At 43.4% G+C, this 20,977-nt stretch overlaps 2 protein-coding genes across 4 annotated transcripts in view; one reads left to right on the top strand and one right to left on the bottom strand.

Moving 5' to 3' along the window:
• Positions 1-19,767, bottom strand: WDR4 (WDR4 tRNA N7-guanosine methyltransferase non-catalytic subunit). The gene is made up of 11 exons (XM_075772884.1): positions 19,482-19,767; positions 18,400-18,462; positions 17,520-17,666; positions 15,505-15,661; positions 14,778-14,890; positions 11,567-11,627; positions 10,133-10,231; positions 6,349-6,413; positions 4,644-4,827; positions 3,659-3,728; positions 1-1,142 (listed from the first exon to the last, which is right to left on the bottom strand). The coding sequence occupies exons 1-11, from the start codon at positions 19,604-19,606 to the stop codon at positions 964-966; spliced, it is 1,263 nt and encodes a 420-aa protein (XP_075628999.1). The 5' UTR covers positions 19,607-19,767; the 3' UTR covers positions 1-963.
• Positions 19,729-20,977, top strand: part of NDUFV3 (NADH:ubiquinone oxidoreductase subunit V3) — a 10,476-nt gene continuing 9,227 nt past the window's right edge. The window contains exons 1-2 of one of the 3 annotated variants that reach the window (XM_075772872.1): positions 19,729-20,135; positions 20,428-20,518. In XM_075772872.1, coding sequence (XP_075628987.1) covers positions 20,088-20,135; positions 20,428-20,518 — 139 coding nt within the window. In that variant the 5' untranslated portion in view covers positions 19,729-20,087. The remainder of the gene's footprint in view (positions 20,136-20,427; positions 20,519-20,977) is intronic. The other 2 variants (XM_075772861.1, XM_075772851.1) reach the window with 2 other exon arrangements.

Raw genomic sequence — 20,977 nt, forward strand, 5'->3', positions numbered from 1 at the left:
TTCGTGGGTATCACAGGGTAATTCTGAATACTTTTAATGGATTGTACAGACTTCTACACCTGGTTTTATGAAGTACATTATATTCCATATAGACATGATGCCATCTGGTAGGTGAACGCATATCTTCTGCTCCGCGATGAAGCGACAAGTGATCCTGTAAGGCTCTTACTGATAACTTTTCAAAAAGATGCAATTGCAACATGAAAGAGTTCTTGTCAAAAAAGCAGAATGCACTCTAGGTTTTCCTCACAGGCCTCTCAAATAATTTTCACGGACACACTAGGATCATACTGCAATAGAAGGATCTTCCAATAACACAAAGTTGACAGACACATTTTACTTTTACTTTCCAATGTATAAAACGTATTTTTGTACTTCTTCCTATAGAAATATGCTACAAGTAAGAAGCAATGGATTAGAAGGTAGGCAGAATCCCTACCATATAAACTGAAGGGAAAGGGTAAAAACAGAGATAGCAAAGTCTCAGTGAAAACCTTTCACATACAGCAAGAATTTTGCTACATTCCCTTTCCCATAGCCAGATACACTGACTTAGTTACATTAGCTAACAGACCCTTTAAAAAGTTAAAAAAAAAAGAAACAAACAAACAAAAAAAATCACATCAACTTTAATCAGTGCACTTCCACCTGAAGAAAGCCTGAACACAGTAGGCAAAAAGAAAATCCTGTTTCAAGGAACACACCATCTGCAATGTACATGTATCACACATCAGAGACTCCTGGGACTGAACCGCTAACACCTGTATACTGCTAGAAGCTTCAGCATATTGTAAACGCATTATCTGCTGCAAGCAGGATATTGTCATATCAGGCTACCTGAAAACCTGAATCTGAATAAAAGTTTAAACCAGTCTTCTTCCATAATTCATTTTACATTTAAAACCAGTCTGCTGCTGGATCAGTTCCTTTCAGCAAGGCAAAAGTTACAAACTAACAAGACCATCATAGCGATGACTCTTCAGTCTTGATCTTTTTTGTTTGTCCATTCGAACCATGTTGCAGATCCTGCCTTTTCTTTTTCTGCTGCTGTAACCTTTCCTCCTTCTTCTGTAGGTAGGCAGCCATGTTATCAAATGAAGCCTTGTAGAGACTGCTATAGTGGCTCTCTGCACCAACAAAACCTGCAATTGGGCAAAGGAAGAGCACAAGACAAGTGTTAATTCCCTTAGTGGTCTCATCAATTATTTTCTGTGCTGTAATTCTAGACAGTGGAATTTCAACTCATTACTGTGGTCCTATCCACTTTATTAAATATCAGCATTTACACCGTGTAAGCCTGATTTCTGTTGATAAGCATCTGTTCAGCATTCACGCAGCCAAGCATAGCCTCCATTTTTAGGCTAGAAAAATTTGTACAGAGGCAAACACCTGACATTGAAGGAAAGAGAGCATGCATCTCTCCTTACACATTGGACGCTTGCAGAGTTCAAGGCTTGTTTTTAAAATGACTGCTGTCACTACTTCTTGTTAGACATCCCATTGGAGTTGTTCACCAAGATCTAAGCATTGGGAAGGGCGTATACTACCTAACTGTGCTTAGCTGACTTGTCTTCTACAGTATTAACGTAAAAGAAGCCCAAAGATGTAGACTTTAAATAGTGATGTCCTACAGCACATACACATTTCTAGGCATTCGCTCCTATGGTTTTGTTACATCTTCTGTGAATTCAGCCTAATATTCATCACACCATCTCCAAGACGGTAAGTTTAGAATAGTATAATAGGGAACTAACTGCTATCCAAAAGAACCCAATCAGATAGTTTCTGTAGAGAATACAGAATGAGACTAGCTGGCTAGGTCCACATTTCTAAAAATTGTTAGAGTGGTACCTGACAAAGCCAGTTACCTCTAGTTCTCTTTGTATTCCTACCTTTTCCCACTTCCAAAAAATCTTGATCTTAAAGGGCAAATGCAAGGAAATCCAGTATTTGCTAGGGTTTGGTCCTGAAGCAGTGTGCTACTCCACAGTAACATATGTACAGCATCCCCTTGTTTCTTGGTAGACAAGCAAAGCAACTTTCCCTGCTGGTACTCAGCAAAGCACATCCTTTTACTTTCAAGGGTCTTGTACTCACATAGTAACCAATTTACTGGCCTTTGGTGCTGGGAGAAATTGCATGCTGTCAGCTTGAATATCCACGCAAACTCTCTACTTGATCAGTCTGCACTAAATCTTGCTCTGTCTTTTTCTGGGATCAGTTACAACAGAATGTTGAACTGTTCAACACGTACTTCAAGATTGAGCTACGTGTCTTAAATCCTACAGAATCAGCAATCAGGTGAAACAAGTTTATAAAAGGATGATATGCAGGCATTGAGACAGGGTTTAAACAATATAATGATCGCCTTTTTTAAAAGAAGTAACTACCTTTTCAAGCACTAATTATGCACTGGCGTAAGTGCTTGTCAAGTGAGCCTCCCCTTACTAATTAACAATAATAGACCCTGTCATCTAAGCAGTCCTCCTCTCCCAGCTGCAGATGCAGCCAGCTACCATGTATCACAGTAATTTGCTACAGTGGCTAATTACACTCAGAACCTCTTCCCCTGGTTGCTTTTTTTACTTCTCTGTTGCTCATTTTCACTCAGACCTCATACTTCTAATTATCTGCCTGGCTGCAACTATCACGTCTGCAACGTCTACATGTAAACACTCTCCCTTCAAGGGAATATCTGATTTCCTCTTAGATTTCAAAGACTATACCAACTTAATGACAGCTACACCCTAACCCATACAATACCAGACATTAAGGAGACCTTACATTAGACTGCACATTCCTGGAACTCTCTCACCTTTACGTAAGACGACCAAGAACAGACCAAAAGACCGGTGGGGACTGTAACACCTTTTTTAAGGAACGCTCCCTGTCTCCCAGCAAAGTACACCCTTCTCTACCCTGCAGCCACCACTGTCATAATTTCAGCTTCCAAATAAAGTTGGGTGGTTTTTAAATACAAGAAATCCTGGAAACGTAGGGTGCTTCTGAACTAGTAAACCATATATTATTTTTCTGCCAGAGACTCGGGGTGGAGCAGAAATCAAGAACACAATGAACCAACGCTGATACCAAACAATTTCATCGGTGATACCGTCCAGGGTCACACCCTCTGGCCCCAGCAAGCTCCACATAACCTGCCTTGCCAAGGCAGACCCGAATGGCCCATCTTTACAGCGAAGCTGCTCCTCCCATGGCTATTCCTTTCTTACTATCTCCACTGTACTTCTGATAAAGTGTCACGCCCAGGTAAGAGACAAGATAACAAACAACAGTATTTGATATCACAGCAGTAAGGCAGCCTCCAGCAGCTCTGCCATAGGATGTTTAGATACATCCCTGTGATAAAGTGTCTATGAAAAACAGTTACAACACTGTAATTCCAGATCTAAATACCTACATCATTCTGTGATAACAGTAACCTGAACACACTTCATGTTCTGCACTAACTTGCATACCAGATGGAGTGATGAAATTGAGAAACTTGAAAGATTAAGCAATTTCAGCAGTCAGTTGAAGGAACCTGAACTCTAATATTGCTCCCAAATCTAATGCTTTAGCTGTAAAAATTGCATTTCCTAAATCTTATGCTTTAGCTGTAAAAATTGCATTTCCTGGGTCTTTAGGCCAAATTTCTCACCTTCAAACACTGTCCAGTTGTCTTGAAGATATTTTGACATCGTCTGCAATCCTTTGTCTTCAGTTACAGCCTGGGAAAAGAAGGAACAATGCATGATATTTTGGGAATAATAAATAATCTCACGTTTCACAGCACACTGAAAAATGCAACAGCTCTCAGATGAGCACAGTGAAAGGAGAGCAAGTATAAGCCCTCCATGATCTATTTTAGGGTCTTTTTTTCCAGCACTTCTATAGAAACCTGGCCTGAGATCATGTGTTCTGCTGGGGAAACTTTGCAGCTTGAAGGAAAAGAAAATGGATTCCCCCTTACTAATCTGTGAGGAAAACGAGTATCACAAGCAACACATATGAGTCAAACAACATACTCAGAAGTTTCATTTAAAACCACTTCACAACTATACCATAATTAGCCGAGGATTTACAAGGATAACAAGCTAGTTTCCAGTTGTTTAATAGGCTATTACAAAGAACTTGATAGCACATCCCTCCAATTTGACTCCCTGTTCTCAGTGGGGGGGGGGGGGGGGATGATCCCCTCAATGCTCACAGAATGCCTTTTTCCCCAAAGGATCCCTTGGAGGCAGGCACAAGGAAAGCTGTGTGGAAAGCATTCCTGAGCAAACTACAAATGGATTTTGTTGTTTTGTGGGGGTTTTTTAAATAATCAAGTGTAGCACACAGAAAGCACAGGCAAGGCAGCTTTAAAGTAGTGAGTACAAGAGCTGACAAGCACTCTGCTTGACCCTGCTATGCCAGATGTTAGCTTTACCAGAGACGAGACTGGTATTCTTAATAAGCTCTCAGCAGCTTTGCATTACATGCAGCTGAGAAGTAGAATGAGATGTGCATCTATTACTTTTACTCTCTCTCAAAACAGAAACAGAGAAGCGTGCTATTTAGCTTTCATGTAGTCTACTCCATTTTTGTTATGGGCTCAGGACAACACAAAACATTCAGGATGTTCACATAACAAAAGTACCTACCTTCCACTGCCCATCACATTGTCTGTACAACTGAAGAGGAGCTTCACTGTCTTCCTGCAAAATCCATAGATCTCCTGTTTCCTCAAATGCAATGTCCCAACCTTTATGTTTCAAAGAGATTTGCTCTCTGTAAACTAGCTGCTGGGCAACGCCATCAAGCTGGAAGATGTAGACTGTGGGAATACTTTTGAGAGGAAAAACTTAATTACCATTATTACCAAATCCACCTACAGCCATCACTTGCACAGCAAACTAAAAACACCCACTCTAATTCCAAACAGAGCCAAAGCAAAGTCATTAGGAATTGCAAAAAATACTCTTAACACTTCAAGTGCGGTTTGCTTACATGATCTGAAGCAGAAGCTGTAAATACGTAACACATCCAATGGCTTTTCAAGTGTTATAGGAAAGAAAAAGCAGTCAATGCTGCCTTTTCTTTAAAAGAAAAGGTAGTAAAGGGAATTTCATAAGGATTACTAAGGATTTATACACAGAGTGTTGTATCATAGCACACTGGCCAACAGGGCTTCACTTGAAAAAGTATGTAGCTGAGCACCAGTCAAAATAAAACAGGAGGGAATTACATGCCACGGAGAGGAGGAGGGAATGAGCAAAACCTTGACACAGCTGAAGAACAGGACTCAGGCACGGCGCCCATCTCCACCTCTCCCATCAGCACTCACTCCTCTAACAGCCACAGCCCATATGTGCAGAGCTTCCTAACCTCCCTCCGACAGGTCCCCAGCATGCCAGGCAGGACATCTCGGCTCCCTCCTGAGCGGCAGACCAGGTCTACATGTCAGCGCTGTTCAGAAACACTGGGCTGCAGAGCTGGAAATAAAAGCCTGACGCAGAGCACGGCACGGCCCCTGGGCTAAGTGACACAGGCACAGCCCTTGGCTGACATGGCTTCCCCTTTCAAGGCTAGTTTGGATGCCCATGCAGAAGGCATGATGGGAAGCAGCTAAGGATCCTTGCTCTGGTGAAGAGCAAGTCCACCGAAGGGACAGATTGCCAATTTCAGTGTACAGGCAGCTCTGGCAATCTCTCCCTTTCCTGTTGGCAAGCTTTTGTAGGTAGAACATCTTCCTTGGCAGGCTTAAGGTGCTCTGGAAAGACGGGGAAGAGGGCTTGTCCATCCCTGCAAGACATTTCCCTGCCAGTTGGATTTATAAGGTTCCTCAGTGCTTAGGCCCTTCAGCTCCCAAGCACTCTCTCCTTATGCAAACACATACATTTGAATCCAAAAGTCAGCGTGGCCCCTCCGCAGTTTTACACTGAAGCAACACGGTGGTTTTGAACAGAATGGCCAAACCCATTTACAGGAGCAGAATACGGCAACCCAAGTACGGCCACTCCATCGCCACAACATCCTGAACAAAACGCGACCCAAATCACGCAGGTCGGACGCAGCAATTTAGGGAGACATCCTGAGAACCGAGCAGGGCTCTCGTGCACCCTAGCCTTGTGTTTCCTCCCGTGAGGGAAAAGCATCACAAAGTCTGCAAAATTTAATTACGCCGGGTAAGCCTCGCACTCACCTCTGCGCTCAAACCAAGTACAATAAGGACTCAGAGGCTCCCTGTGGGAGATCCACAGTACTGAGTCCTGCAGGCTAGGGAAAAGCTAGGACAGCCAACAGGGAAAGCTGCTCTGGCCTTTGCAGGAGCTGTGATGATTTTAACCATTGTTCATTTATTCTTACCAGTCACATAGAACGGCAATGTAACCACCTTGACAGCAGTAAGTGATTCTTGACACAGGGTATTTCTATCAGGAAAAGAAAAAGAAACATCTTTGTAAGTTAAGACCCTTTATGGGCAGAAAATTCACATGCCATTGCATGTCTTAGCCTTTAAAATTTAACAATGTCTTAATTTACAGCAAGCTAAGCAACATAATTACCTTTAAACTGCAGTCAAGTATATTTTTGTACCAGTGTTTGCTGTTTTATGAAGTTTTCCACACTTCTCCCTTCACAGCCAGCCAAACAGAGATCAAATGCAAAGGTTTTAGTGAACTACTCTTAATAGGGAAACTAAGATGAAGGAAAAGTACACCACCTTCAAACATTCTCTCCTGCAATGCTAATGGCAAAACCCATCAACATTAAGCCTCCTCAGCCAGGATATCAAACTAGCAGCTTAGAGACTATAAACACAAGCCATTAGCTGCTGCTATGTTTGTTAAAAAAAGAAGATAGTGATGCATAACCAGTATCTTTGCTGCATTGTGTCTGTTTTCAACCTGTGTCTGGGTGAAGCCATACTGCTTAACAGAAAGTGTGTTCTGAAGAACAAGGCAAGACTGCCTGAGGCCATTTCCCTCATTAAAAAACAAACAACAAAAAAAACCCCACACCCAACAACAAAAAATCCACGCCACACTCCTAATTTACAAGCTATATAGTTTTCTCTGGGAGAGAATCAGAGAAATACCTTTGCTGCACAAACCATACAACTTGAAATATATAACAACTGTTTTGAGGCTCCTTGAGTGGGAAGTAAGAACTTGGGAGGAACAAAGAAACTGCAAAAGCATGCCCTACGGTGCTTTTTCAAAAGTATCTGTTATGTAATGTGAAAGACAAAACTGCAAAGGCAAAAGGCTGGTTCTCAGGTATATTTTACAAGTAGTGATAACACCAGCACTTCTGATTAATAACATCTTCCTACTACAGTTGTGAGTTATTCCCTTTAGAGCAGGGAAAATACATCTTCTTGACACTGCTGGCAGAATTCAGATGCATCCTCAAGTCCTCTTTCTTTTCACCTCTTTCCCTAACATGACACTGGTCACTAGACAGAACCTCTGGTTCACCAGGTTAAGCTGAATTTGGGAGTAACCACAGGATTTTACCCTTTGAGCTACCAGCTGATGTATAGGCATTGTCAGGAGTGCCTGTTTTGGAATTTTGCAATCAACGTAGGAAAGCAAAACAAGCTGTACAGCTTCCAAACATTCAAGTCAGCAAGTTTAATACCAGAAGCTAACTATTTCATCAACAGTACATGATGCAACTACTGAAAGATAAACCAACTGCGGGAAACAGAGTTAATTAATGGTATAAATATAGCTGTAAACCAGGGTTACACAGTTCATGTCCAGCACATGAGAAAAAAAATAAAATCCATTGTGTGATACAATCTCATGGGGAGGAAGCAAGAACAACAGCACGCACACACTTTTCACTCACATGCTCCACTGCCTGTTTGGACAGAAGAGGAGCACTTTAACATTATCAAAAGGATGGTATGTTTCAGAGCTCTTGGGGAACAGATGGGACTAATCTCTTCCTACTCTGCAGAAATACTACGTTGTTAGTCCATGTTTAGCACTGGGACCCAGGATCCCTGTTTAACAGGGACATAAAACATGATTATGGTTTCAAATACCAGGTAGGATGAGTGGGCTGAATCAGAAAGGTTCTCTGTAGCTAATACGTCTAAATGTAGTAATTACAGTATGGAGCCATTTACACCACAGCTTTGCAGAAGAACTGACAGCTCCTATTGTAAACCACCGGTGTGGTCTTTAGACATTTAGGGGAACAAGCCAAGAGAGATATATATATATACACACACATAAAAAAAAACCCCAAACTTGTGATATTTACTTGTAATCACAAAGCTCTGTCTCTCTACCTGTCTCACGACAAACATGCTGGGCAAGTGCAGCGATGGGAAGCGCTCACCTACACAGCTGAGTGCTTTGTCAGAGAGACAAAGGGTTCTGTGAACTTGAAGTATGCAGCAGCTCTGCCCCAACCTCACTGGGGGAGAGTGGAGGAGGCTTTTTTGATTTGAACCAAGTGTTACTCACAGCTGGACAGAGACAAGAAAATACATCTTCCTTGCAAGCTCTTTCATTTCCATGTAAGTGGGTAAGTTAACAATCAGCAAAGTGAATGCAAGCCCCAGAGTCGTATCTTGTTCAAGGACAAGCCTATGAAATCAGTTAAAGAAGAGCTACAAGAGCGGACTGCAATAAACAGATGCTCACTTCATACTCTCTGAACTTATTCAGCGTTTATATGATACTGTTATCAGCCTGCCAACACCTTAAAATTAACTTTTGATGTCATCTGTGAGGAGAGGTGACCCTATGAAAAATTAATGTACTGGAGCACTGGGGTATAGTTGTGCAATTCATGTTTTGGACTTTAAACAAGCTTCTGCTGTCAAGAGGATCAGATGAGGTGAAAGCTCCAAAGCAGCAAAAAATATTTATAAAGCACTATGAAATTAGAGAATTACTGCCATTCTAGTGGGAAAATGAACTGAGGATCTGCAACCCATCAGCTGAAACCAATGCTATGCTGCTCAAAACCACTTCTACATTCCCAAATTAGACACATATTCATCATCTGCCAAGAAAAATAAGCCCATATTTATGTGCTCACATGACCCACCATTACTGATGATTCCATTATCATTGTGCTTCAAGTTGTGTTTCAAGCTTCAGTGCGTTGACAGTGATTACCAATGATAAAAACGAAATGCAACGTGAAAGAAAAGAAAAAAACACTTATATGCCCATCTGATCTTTGGCTACCAGAGTCATTTGCAGTGTGCTAGTTACAACTTACAAAGTGCTGACTCAAAAGATTGTTCTCTTAAATTCAGACTATAAATATCACACTAGGTTGTGAGGATGATCTTTGATACACCTGGATGCACAGCATGACTAAATAATAACACCAGACGTCACCTCTGGCATTTCTAGTGCTATAATGCCAGCAAAACACAAGCCTCCCTTCCCCTTTGGTCCTGCTGGCCATCGAGACAGTAATTGTTCTGAAAAAAGTACATACTGACAGCTGTGTAGCAATGCAGCAAAAAGGTGGCAAAGCACTGCAGCAAGGTTTAAATCTGTCATTTATCTGTCTGTAATGACTGGGACATCACAGTTCCAAGTATGCATGAACTCTGGAAGTCAACCGTATCTTCTGCACCCCTCAAGCACTGTGCAAATTTAGTGTCAATAGAGACAGATTTTAAAATGACCGTATGAGTGGGCAGTAAGCTGAATTTCACAGATTCAAGGAACAGGCCAGCCTGAGGCTTCAGAGAGCACCGTTAGGAGACCCATACGGCACTGGATAGACCAACTGTAAAACAATGAATTTTTAGATCTTTCCACTGTTACAAGGTATTTTCTGGCTAAGAGACCAAGGCATCTGTGTTTTTGGAAAAAAATTTCAAGTGAAGGTTTTGTCCAGTGTGCATAACTTATATTTGGGAAGAATTACAAACAGCTTCTTTTGGTCACTACTTGCCACTTTTCAGAAATGCACACAAGACACAGGAATGGATTTCATGGACTTTCTTCCTCTCCTGAAATCCCAGGCTATTGTAATAGTTTCTAGGTCTCACATAACTTCCAAATCCACCAACAAAAGGGAGGCACTCCTAACAAAATGCAACAAACACCTTTGGGAGTCACAAGGATCAGGAGGATAGCAAAAGCACTGACACACATGGGCGTACCTGATCAGTTTTGGTTGTCTCAGGCCCACAGATGCTACTTAGATGACAGCAGTACACTTCTTCCCCGCTTTTGTACTCCCAAAGTCGCAGAGTCGAGTCCTGGACAGATGGAAGCAGACACAAGGCTATTACTAACAGCACCTCAGGCAAAGAGAGGCCACTCGTGGCCTTCAGCTAAATCCTATTTCCCTGAAGAGCTTCCCACAGAAGCTGCTAAATAGTCACTTAGTTAAGACCTCAAATTGCAGATAAAGCATTTTAATTAACATATTTTTTCCCTCCATTCTAAATTATTCAATCATGCTAACTTTAATTCTCCTTTCGAAGTGGAAATTGGGTAGCTGGAGGAGTGTATCAAGTCTGTATCAAATAGCACAGTAATACTCGTGCTCAGCATTTTAACGGCAATTCTTTCAGGTTGCCCTTCTCCGCCCCTACTCTTGTTATCACCCAAATTTTCATTCGATTTAGTAACCTCCTGGAGAGAAGCTAAACACCTCTCCGGAAAAGCAAACGCTCTTTGATGATTCTGTTAAGAGTGAAATACAGCCGCACAGAGCACTAATGGTGCAGTTGCTTAAAGCATTAGAGGAACAAGACACAAGAGTCCTTGGGAAGCAAGAGCAGCAGCTGAAATCAAATGGTAAGAATTACTATGATCTTCACAGAAAACATTATTTGTTTCCTAGGCAGTTTTGGTAGTCTGGGAAACAAAGAATATTGTTTCCCTTCTTTTAGACCAACTCCATCTACTCACTCTGTACAGGTCTGGCATGACAGCAGGATGCCATCAATTTAAGAAAAGGGCTGGGGGGAGGGAAAGGAGGGAACACTCACTTCTTCAGTCCTCATCCAAACATTGTGTAGCACTGCAATGCAATAGCTACAAAACATGCACTGGACGTACTATGAGGACATATGGATAATGACATAATTCAGAACTTGTCTCACAGGGGGAAGCAAGTGGGAGGGTGTAGAAGGAACAATTTTCTCATCTTAAAAGCTCTAAAACAAAATCTGTGATTCTAAGTCCATTCATTCTCAAGACACTCATTATCATTGCAGGCTGGCATAATACCCATTTGCTTCACAGTTGTTTAATAGTCCAATGATTAAAGTTTATCTGTGCTCCAAAAGAAGAGTTGATGATGAAGAAATACTGAGGACTGTGATTTCTCCACACTTTTAATAAGAAGCGAGCCTTGCTATAAACACAGCAAACAGCTCTTGTATGATCTAGCAATAGAATGGCTGAACTCTGAACAGAAAGCTGAGAAAGGGGAGGGAAAGGAGGGAGAGAGAGAGTATGCTGTAAACCATGAGGAATTATTCCAAGTATCCCAAGTTCCTTGGGATACTCACAAACAAACAATGGTTTTAAAGTCTAAATTTTCAAGAAAAATACTTTTTTTTTGAAGAAATTGCAATACTTACCCCAGAAGCAGACAACAACAGATCAGGGTAGTTGGGTATTACAAGTATTTTGCTTACAAACCTAAAGGGAAAGTAGTCAAAAGTTGAACTCTTTTGCATGACAGTCTGGTCTTTAAACATACACAGTAAGAGAAACCACCAATTTTAACGAGAACCTTACAATAAACAAACATTCTCCACATCAAGTTAATCAGGAAGAAGAAAAAATACATCTACAGTACTTAATATAGTATATGTACTGCACAAACTACTGACGTTCTACTTAGTAGAAAAAAAAATATTTCCCTATCTGCACTGAAGGAATTTTACTGACTTCCTCCCAACTGAGAACATTGCCATTTAGATCAAAAAATGCCAGTGGAGACAGATGTACTTGGGTAGCATGTTCCCCTTTCTCAATTCATGATGCGCATTAAAAACATGAATCAACAGATGCTTTTAAAACACAACAGTGATGACAGCTTTCAGAGTACCACATCTCTCCCATCACAGTTGGAGACCAGTCAAAAGCAATCTTTACAAAATTTTTAAACAAGCATGTAGCAATTTACCACCAGTGTTTACATTCAGCCAGAAAACCTTTTTTTTTCAGAAGTATGTAATACTGGTGTGTCTACCATGACTTGTCTTTGCTGAGTAATGAGGACCTGAACTTCTGGAGATCGTTATTATCTTAGAGCTTAGCAACTTAAAACAGAGTGACCTGAGTAGAACATGACCTGAGTGGGACAGTCTTGCTTTTGAAAATGAGCATAATTAAGGCCAATAAAATAAGAAAGAGGAAAAAAAAATAAAAGGAAGAGATTTGGTCACTGTAATACAAACTTTCATGACAAAGCAGTAATGGCAGGTGCATGCAAGCATAACAGATCCAGCAAGAATCACCATGCACCCCACTGAAAGAAGAAAATCCAGGAGTGTGAAACAAGACAACAATTAGAGCTGCTTTATGTAATCCTTTGTTTATTCATTCCTAATCTGAATATTGAATTTTTTAAATATATTTGAATCAATATACACTGAGTGCTTTTCCACTCTGCAGCCAGTAATGAACTCTTCGTGCAGATACAACAGCCCCCATTTAAACATGTCTTTCTGACCATCATGTTCTATTCATTAGAAAGTACGACTGCGTACACAGTAGGTAGAAACATCAGATATGGCTGTGTAAATCTGCTATAGAAACTGACCTGATCAAAAACTACTCAGATCTCTAACAAGAGTAGTCTCTTGCTTTTATACTACGCCAATTCTACACAGGTTAGACTACCAAATGATGTTATTAAGATCAGACTGACACTCCAAATTAATGTGTCCCAAATGCTCTATTAAAACACCTTGGTGGGCAAGTTTAGATAGGTTGCTATCCATATCTCAAGTTCCCCAGTCACACCATCTTCAACTCTTGTTTCTGATATAGTGAGTTGACTGCAATATGTTGCATCAACTTACAGAAGAATATGCCTGGAAGGGTGGTGTTATCTGCAAGTAACTCAGTGGCCAGACAAGCAGAATTATGTGCCCTATGCAGGATCATGTCTTCTCTGCTACCTTGTCACCATGGACTTCAAAATGTAGCAGTGGCCACATTAAAAAAACCCCAAACCTTGCACAACGTCCCTACCCTACTCAAAAACCCTACTAACCAACAACAATAAAAAACTCCAAAAAGCCCACAAAACCATGTAGAAGTGGAAGGCAAAGTCAAGAGACTTTGAAAATACCACAACTCATAGACATTTTAAACAGCAAAACACAGGGGGAAAAGTCTTTTAAAAGTCTATTTGTCATTTCAGTCTTCTTCATGGGAAAAGGACTACTGAGAAGAAAAGGGAAAGTCTCTCCTGTAGGCTGAAAAGGAAATCCTGATAAAACTGGCTAGAAGACAACTCCTATTTCTATACCAAAAGAATTACAGGTCTCCTAGCAAGTCAGAGCACATGTAAATGACATCAGTATAGTCAGCAGGTTGTTTTGCTGCCTTCCACTCTTCAGATCACTGTAATTAGCAGGACCTTCACTTCAGGATGGAGGAGAAAGGAAAGGAAGGGAAGGGAAAGATCATCCTTCCTGTTTTTATGCAAAATGAACCCTACATTTTACCAGACTTAGTAACACAGCAGCACATCGTCTTTCTACAGGGATATTCCCTATGATCCACCTTCCACAGATCCTTCTACTTGCCTAAGTGTTCCTGCCCACAGCAATAGAACCAAATCTCAAGAAAAACACCGAGTCCCTTTTCTCAGCTACTAGAAAGCCCAGGTAACTAAGAATCATGATTCCTTGAATCTATTTTATGGGACCATTCTGCAACCTCTAGCTCACTGCAGTCTAATTTCCAGGCAGAAAAAGCGTTCTATCCTTCCTATTGATAAAGCTGTTTTCTTTTTTGTGTTACCACAGAACCTCCAATTCTGAGATCTGGATTAAGATGCCATGAGATTAGCATCTGTTCAAACCACCAATACTTCCTAAGACTAAGGTAGGCTCCATCCCGAACTACCAATCTCCAGGCTCTGGAGTCTCTTGTGGCCAGCAGGTCAAGGGAGGTGATTCTGCCCCTCTACTCCGCTCTCGTGAGACCCCACCTGGAGTACTGCGTCCAGATCTGGGGTCCCCAGCACAGGAAAGACATGGAGCTGTTGGAGTGGGTCCAGAGGAGGCCATGAAGATGGTCAGAGGGCTGGAGCACCTCTCCTGTGAAGACAGGCTGAAAGAGTTGGCATTGTTCAGCCTGGAGAAGAGAATACTCCGGGGAAATCTTATTGCAGCCCTTCAATACTTAAAAGGAGCTTATAAGAAAGATGGGCACAGGCTTTTTAATAGGGCCTGTTGTGATAGGACAAGGCATAATGGTTTTAAACTAAAAGAGGGTAGGTTCTGACTAGATATAAGGAAGAAATTTTACTATGAGGGTGGCAAAACACCGGAACAGGTTTGCCCAGAGAGGTGGTAGAAGCCCCATCCCTGGAAACATGCAAGGTCAGGTTAGATGAGGCTCTGAGCAACCTGATCTAGTTGAAGATGTCCTTGCTCATTGCAGGAGAGATGGATTAGATGATTTTTAAAGGTCCCTTCAACCCAAACCATTTTATGATTCTAACACAGATCTAGCTGTCGTTTAATATGATTTGAGGAGACAATCATTTCATCCACTGAGGCACAATGAAGAGCTGCACAGAATAACTTTTGCACACAACGAACTTACTCTTTGTGTCCCAGACAGTAGGATACAATATTATAAGGAGCCTTTGCCAAGCTGACTCTGATCTTCTCATCTCTGTCTGCAGTTAAGATGTATCGGTCATCAGGACTCAGTGCCTGTTGGTAAAGGGAGTTTTAGTGCCCAGTAGTTCAATGCTTGCTTTAACATAATTCTTCCTAACCAGGAGAAAAAAAGATAAGCAGTAAACTGTTTCTCCTGACTCTGAATGGCAGGTGCAAACATTAAGCCATGCTTTTCCACCGACAATGGAAGCATAAATCTTTATGACAGTGACTTTCTTGCTCACTGAGACAAGCAACACTGACTGCTGGGTCCAGTGAAAGCCACTGAGCTCCAACAATACAGGTGGAAGTCCCACTGCATCTTAAAAAAAAAACCCAAAGCCAAAACAAAACCACCTTATTACATCGAAGAGCTCAACTGATATGACAAACTGGGTGAATTCCCATATCAATTCCATCACCAAGTCTTCAGTGACTGTGACATTAAGACTTTTTGAACACTCACACTCCCAGAATAGATAACCTTTTGGTAAGCTTGTTTCCTTACCAAACTCTGCAGACACAAACTCAGTAGGAAGAAATCCAGACCACATACTTCGCTTATATAAAAAAGAACTCCCCAACTTGTGACAAGAGCAACAATGAAAGACCCAAACGCAAGCAGGAATGCAGGTCTGTACACTAACTACACAAAGCCACATACTTACCACATCCAGTAGCAGAGACAAGTGACCCAGCTCAAGTTTTCCACCTGCTTGGGGTTCTGTGATTGAGTAAGAATACACATCACCAGACTTGTCTGCAACCAGAATCTTATCCTCTGCAGCTGTAATTATCAGGGAAGTGCATCTTCTGTTCACAGACCTGAAAGAAAAATGGCATAGTTTGAACAGGTCTGGATGGCAGCTTCAGCAAGTCTGGACGCAGACCCAGTTAAACAGACCAAGAGACTGGACAAAAAGCTCTCAGTGCAACATTCTTGAAATAGCAGCAATGAGAATAACGTTAAGGGAGGATATGGGGCCAAAATAGCACTTTTTTAGACCTAATAAATGACTAAACTATGTAATAGCAAACACCTTGGAGGGGTGGGAAGGGAAAAAAAGGGCAGACCATTAAACCTGCATGCCTGCATTTTGCTTAGGTACTTTCTCAACTGAGCATTTTGTCTAGGCAGCCTGCCGGTACTCTAAAGAAAGTTGGTAGATTCTCTTGCACTCTCCATAATAAAGAGACAAGTTAAACACATAGAAAAGAGAAGACAAGGTAGGAATTCTCCTAGTAAAAGTCCTTTGCAGCAAGACATCTAAAAACTGTGTTGAAACTACTTCTCCAGTTGCCACTTCGTACTGTAAAAGTGGTACTTACACTTTTTTACTTTACACGTACTATTCACTTACTCTGAAACTCAGTGACTGTCTGAAGACAATAGAACAATACACTGTACTTCAGGTAAGAAGACAGAAAATCTAATACTTTTTAATGACTGTTTAAAGGAACACCATAACAATGGCAAAACGTATAGTAGGCATTCTTTTCCTAACACATTGCCAGCTAGAGCAGCACAGTTTCAAAACAGGTTACCTTGCCAACAAGAAAAAGTCTTTCTTCAAGTTCATTGTACTGCCTTTGATCTTAAACACAAAGATTCAAAAGTTCCCCTTGTCCAAAATGAGTTGACTACAAAAACTAGCATCACATGAAACCTTTCATACAGCTTGCCACAAACACAAGTTTGTGGCTCAACTTTGGCATTTTTCTTCACGTAGAGACCCTTTTGCCTGCATTCCCAGTTTCATAATAGGAGGTAGTGATGTTCTCAAAAAATCCAGCTGTGGCCCTGTTGATCTTTTAGCAGAAAACTTAAAACATCCAACAATTATCCAATGGCATACTACAGGCAAGACATACAGGGCAGGGCAGCAGGGAAGAGAGAACACAGAAAGAACAGAATTTGCCATTTCTGGTTTTGTTGGTGATTACTTACTCACTACAACATTGGTTAACCCACCAAAGGTCCATTATGTACCCTACAGACACAGCTGCCAGAGACTCCATTTTGTTTTGCAACCAGGGCCTCACATTCATCAGAGACCACCAGAAGCAGAGACATCACATGCTGAGAGGTACTTAGGAAGTCCTTCATGGTCCTCTTTTTTACAGACAATTGACACAAGCAGCAGCAACAGGAGAAAACTTGTAACTGGAGGACCTCTGGTGGACAGCTACAGATTGTTTTCTCGAGAGGATCATACTACAGAAGGGAAACAGTCGGCAGCATCTCTAAAGATATGCTTTTAAGAGAGTTCACAAACTCCCCAAAACATCTCCTCCAAATCAACAGAAACAGACAGTGCACTCATTAAACTGCTCAGTATTGCTCTTAGCGATCCAGCCTTACCGCTCACCAGGAGCGGGTAAAGTTTCAGTTCTTAAAGATGCAAATACTATCTTTTGGAATAAAAGAGATTGTCTTCTTCTTGGCCAATTATATAAACATCTGCACTCCCATCCTTGGTGTGGCGCACACAACACACCACTTGTTGACAAATATGTTTGAATTCCCAAGAACATCAAATTTGTTTGAGCGAGGGAAAAAAAAAAAAAAAGAGGAAGCTTAGTGATAACAAAGGGCAACATCCCAAGTACTACTATTTTATAACTCTAAATTAATCAGTCATAACGCCGTAACAAAGTGACACGCAACATCCTGCTTCCTTACCTGATGCTTACACATTCCCAGGAAGGCTTTGTATGGAACAGAATGAGACGTTTGCTGTCATCTGTCAAGGCAAAATAATCTCCTGAGGGGGAGAAGGCAAAAGCTAGGATATGATCACTTCCTTTATCTGTTGGTTTTCCATCCTGCCTAACAGAGAGAAGAGAAACAACAGGTCACAACCTGAGAGTTACTGAAATCCTTAAGAGACAAGGTTGTTCTCACACCACCAAAGAGGAGCACACAGAACAAAGTACAACAACGGAAGTTTTATTTGTGCTTAAAATGTTGAGCCAACTTAAACATTAATGCAAAGAAAAATGCCAAGAAAAAGGAAACTGATATAAGGTCTAAGCCTGTATCATTCATTATCTGCTAAAAATAAATAAATAAAAAAGCTAGGGTTTGTGTTAGCAGATCTTGATACAAATTTAGGGGAAAACAGAAAACTGGTGAAAAAACGTCTGGTGGTTGAATTTAAAAAGACTTTTCTGGGTTTTGAAATCTCATGACTTAGAGAACAGAACCGAGGGAGAAGTTATGTAACTCATTTATGGGTTTTTTTTTCTAACTGTCTTAGATGGTCTAATAAAAAATGCAGCATTTTTCCATAAATGTCTTGACCAAGAAGAGTCACACAGAATCACTGATTACACTACTGCTGTTTCTCTACAAAAGAAGGTATACGGTCTCCCCTCTGGGATGAAACAGAAACAAAAAAATACATACATATATATCCGTCAGGGTTAGCAAAATCAACCTAGCCGTCACCTGATCAAGGAGTCATCTCATGACCTTCTTTTATTATCTTCACTGCCACGTAACCTCAGGAGGAGAGGCACCCTCTAGGAAAACAGCAGATTGCCTAAGCAGATTTTCTCACCCTTTATTGCCCAAGGTTGTCTTCTCCGCATTGATGCAATCATACACAAAGAGACTATCATCACTGCAAATAAAAAACAAAAGACTAAAAACACTAGAACTAGAATAACCATGAGCTTAACTATGAAGAGTGTCCACTCTTTTGTAACATGCTAGTATTATGAGGTTATTTGTGCAACCGACCCCTATCTCAAGGAACCACCCCTGTGAAATGGGCTCCCAAAGCACGACAGATGTGGTAGAAGTTTAAAACCTTGGGCTGTACACACATTAAAAAAAAAATAAAATTGTCATCTGTTGGCAAAGTAACTGTGATATTTTACTTTTGTCAGGCTTAACATATTTGTCACAAGCATTTACCCTGTTGATCACATACCAGCGACATAATCACAGATTGGTGGGGGTTGGAAGGGACCTCTGGAGATCATCTAGCCCAACCCCCCTGCTAAAGCAGGATCTCCAAGAGCAGGTTGCACAGGATGGCGCCCGGGAGGGTTTTGAATCTCTCCAGAGAAGGAGACTCCACAACCTCTCTGGGCAGCCTGTCCCAGTGCTCGGTCACCCTCACAGTGAAGTAGTTTTTCCTCATATTGAGAGGGAACTTCCTGTGCTCCAGTTTGCGGCCGTTGCCCCTTGTCCTGTCACTGGGCACCACTGAAAAGAGTCCGGCTGCGACGTGCATCTCGTGGTGCACGAAATCGTGCCCGAAAACCCTTAAGCCTAACAAGCTTTACGGCGATAGCCAGTAACAGAAAACGCGCACGAGGAACGCCCCAAGGCCTGCGCGCGGCTGCGCAGGGCTCTCCCGAAAAGCAGGGGCAGGGGCAGGGGCAGGCAGAGCCTCCTGCGCGCTCCCGCCACCTCCGCCCGGCTGCCCGCTGCGCGGCCCCGGCAGGAAGGCCCCGCCGCTCGCTGCAAAAGCCGCGGGGGACAGGCGGCCAGGCCGGCGAGCCCCCGCGGGGCAGCTCCCGGCAGCAAGCAGCGGGGAAGGCCTCCGCCGCTCGGATCCGCGGTCCCGCGAGCCCCGGCCCGCCAGCGGGACGGGCCCCACCGCGCAGCCGCCCCGCCCCGCCCAGCACTGACCCGGGCTCCTTGTACCGCGCCGCCAGGAGCCTGGAGCCGCCGCTGGCGGCCATCAGCGCCCCGCGGAGAGCCAGCGCCGGCCCGGAACCGGGGCTGCGCCCCCCACCACCGCTGCCACCCTCCATGCGTCAACACCGCCACGTGCACACCACAGCGGGCGCAGAGCCTAGGCGTCACCGCACGAAGCAATGACGTACAGGCAGTATGGCGCCTGCGCCGTGCGCGAGGCCGTGGGGGCGACCCTATGAAAGAGCGTTTGTCCCGGTGCGGGTCACGGCGGGTGTCCGGAAACACCCCCGCGCCTCCGGAAGGGGCCCGGCACCCCGCCTGCCCGCCCGCCCGCCCGCCCGTGTGGAGGTGGCGGCGGCCTTCTCCGAGGCTGGGGGGGCTGTCCTAGTCAGAGCGTTCAGAAGACGGAAACTTGCCTATCTCATTTCTAACCCCAGTGACATCTAACTACTCAACACCCCGCTAACACAACCCCCACCCCTCAGTACCGGCGGCTACGACCGGGCAGGGGTGGAGCCTCATCGCTTAGGCCCCGCCCGTAGGAAGGGCCTGACACCGCCCCAAGGTCCGCGCAGCACCGTCCGGGTTCACGCCAAAATGGCGGCTCCCTCGCTGCTGGGTTGTGGCCGGGCGGCGACCCGCAAGGTAAGGGGAAGGGTGGGCGCCAGGCGTGAGGAGAGGGGCAAGGAAGAGCTCCTTGAGGCCGCCCCTACTCCTCCGCGGTTGCTCGCTTCATTTCGGTGGCACATACCCTCCCTCGGTCACCGTCTTTCTTCCCGGGCCCGTTGCGCAGGTGCCGGCCGCCTCGCCGGCGAGGCGGCCGGCACCTGCGCAACGGGCCCGGGAAGAAGAAAGGTGCGTATGCGCCGGGTTCTTTGTGCAGAGGAGATCACTATTGTCCCACTTCGTTTATTTTATTTTATACGGTGCCTTGCAGGTGTTGCGGCTGGAGGCCTCGGGGTTGCGAGGGGCGGTCCCCTCCGCGGCGCTCTGCACCAGGCCGGTGGGCTCCGGGACGCCGCCAACGAGTAAGATGTTTGTTTTGTTCTCAGCGGCGTGTAAATAAAAACTAAACGACGGTACAGCTGTTTGTAGGAGAGTCTCCTTTTGTGGTGCTAAACTAGCAAGGTAGCTAATGGCCTTCCCCTACTGTCTGCCAGCCTCCAGAGCCTTCTGCACCCTGTGACGGTGCCCAGATCGTAAATGTTTATGTGCCCCTTGCACCGGGGATTGCCTGACTGAAGTTCAGGTCCCTTTGGTTGTCATTAAGGCAAGAAGAGCTTAGAAATGCTCGTGGCCACATCTTTGAACAGCAGTAAGCCAAGAAAGTGAAAGGTCATTACCATGTAAACAGGGATTTCTGTTCAAATGTACTGCAGAGTAAGAAAACTAAAATCTGGTAGGATTGAGTCTGCTAGGGTTATGTTTATAGGCCGTGCTATGAGCTTGACACTTCTTTCCTGTTTACCTTCACCTTAATGTGGTAG

This window comes from Balearica regulorum, chromosome 1 (genome assembly GCF_011004875.1).
Source record: "Balearica regulorum gibbericeps isolate bBalReg1 chromosome 1, bBalReg1.pri, whole genome shotgun sequence".
Classification (NCBI taxonomy): domain Eukaryota; kingdom Metazoa; phylum Chordata; class Aves; order Gruiformes; family Gruidae; genus Balearica; species Balearica regulorum.

What these genes read in the sequence shown, in the direction of transcription:
- WDR4 (XM_075772884.1), bottom strand. Translation starts at nt 19,606, where the DNA reads ATGGAGGGTGGCAGCGGTGGTGGGGGGCGCAGCCCCGGTTCCGGGCCG. An exon ending in GCGCGGTACAAGGAGCCCGG is followed by an intron (nt 18,463 to 19,481) that starts GTCAGTGCTGGG and finishes TTTTATTTGCAG; the next exon opens with TGATGATAGTCTCTTTGTGT. An exon ending in AATGTGATGGGCAGTGGAAG is followed by an intron (nt 3,729 to 4,643) that starts GTAGGTACTTTT and finishes TTCTTTTCCCAG; the next exon opens with GCTGTAACTGAAGACAAAGG.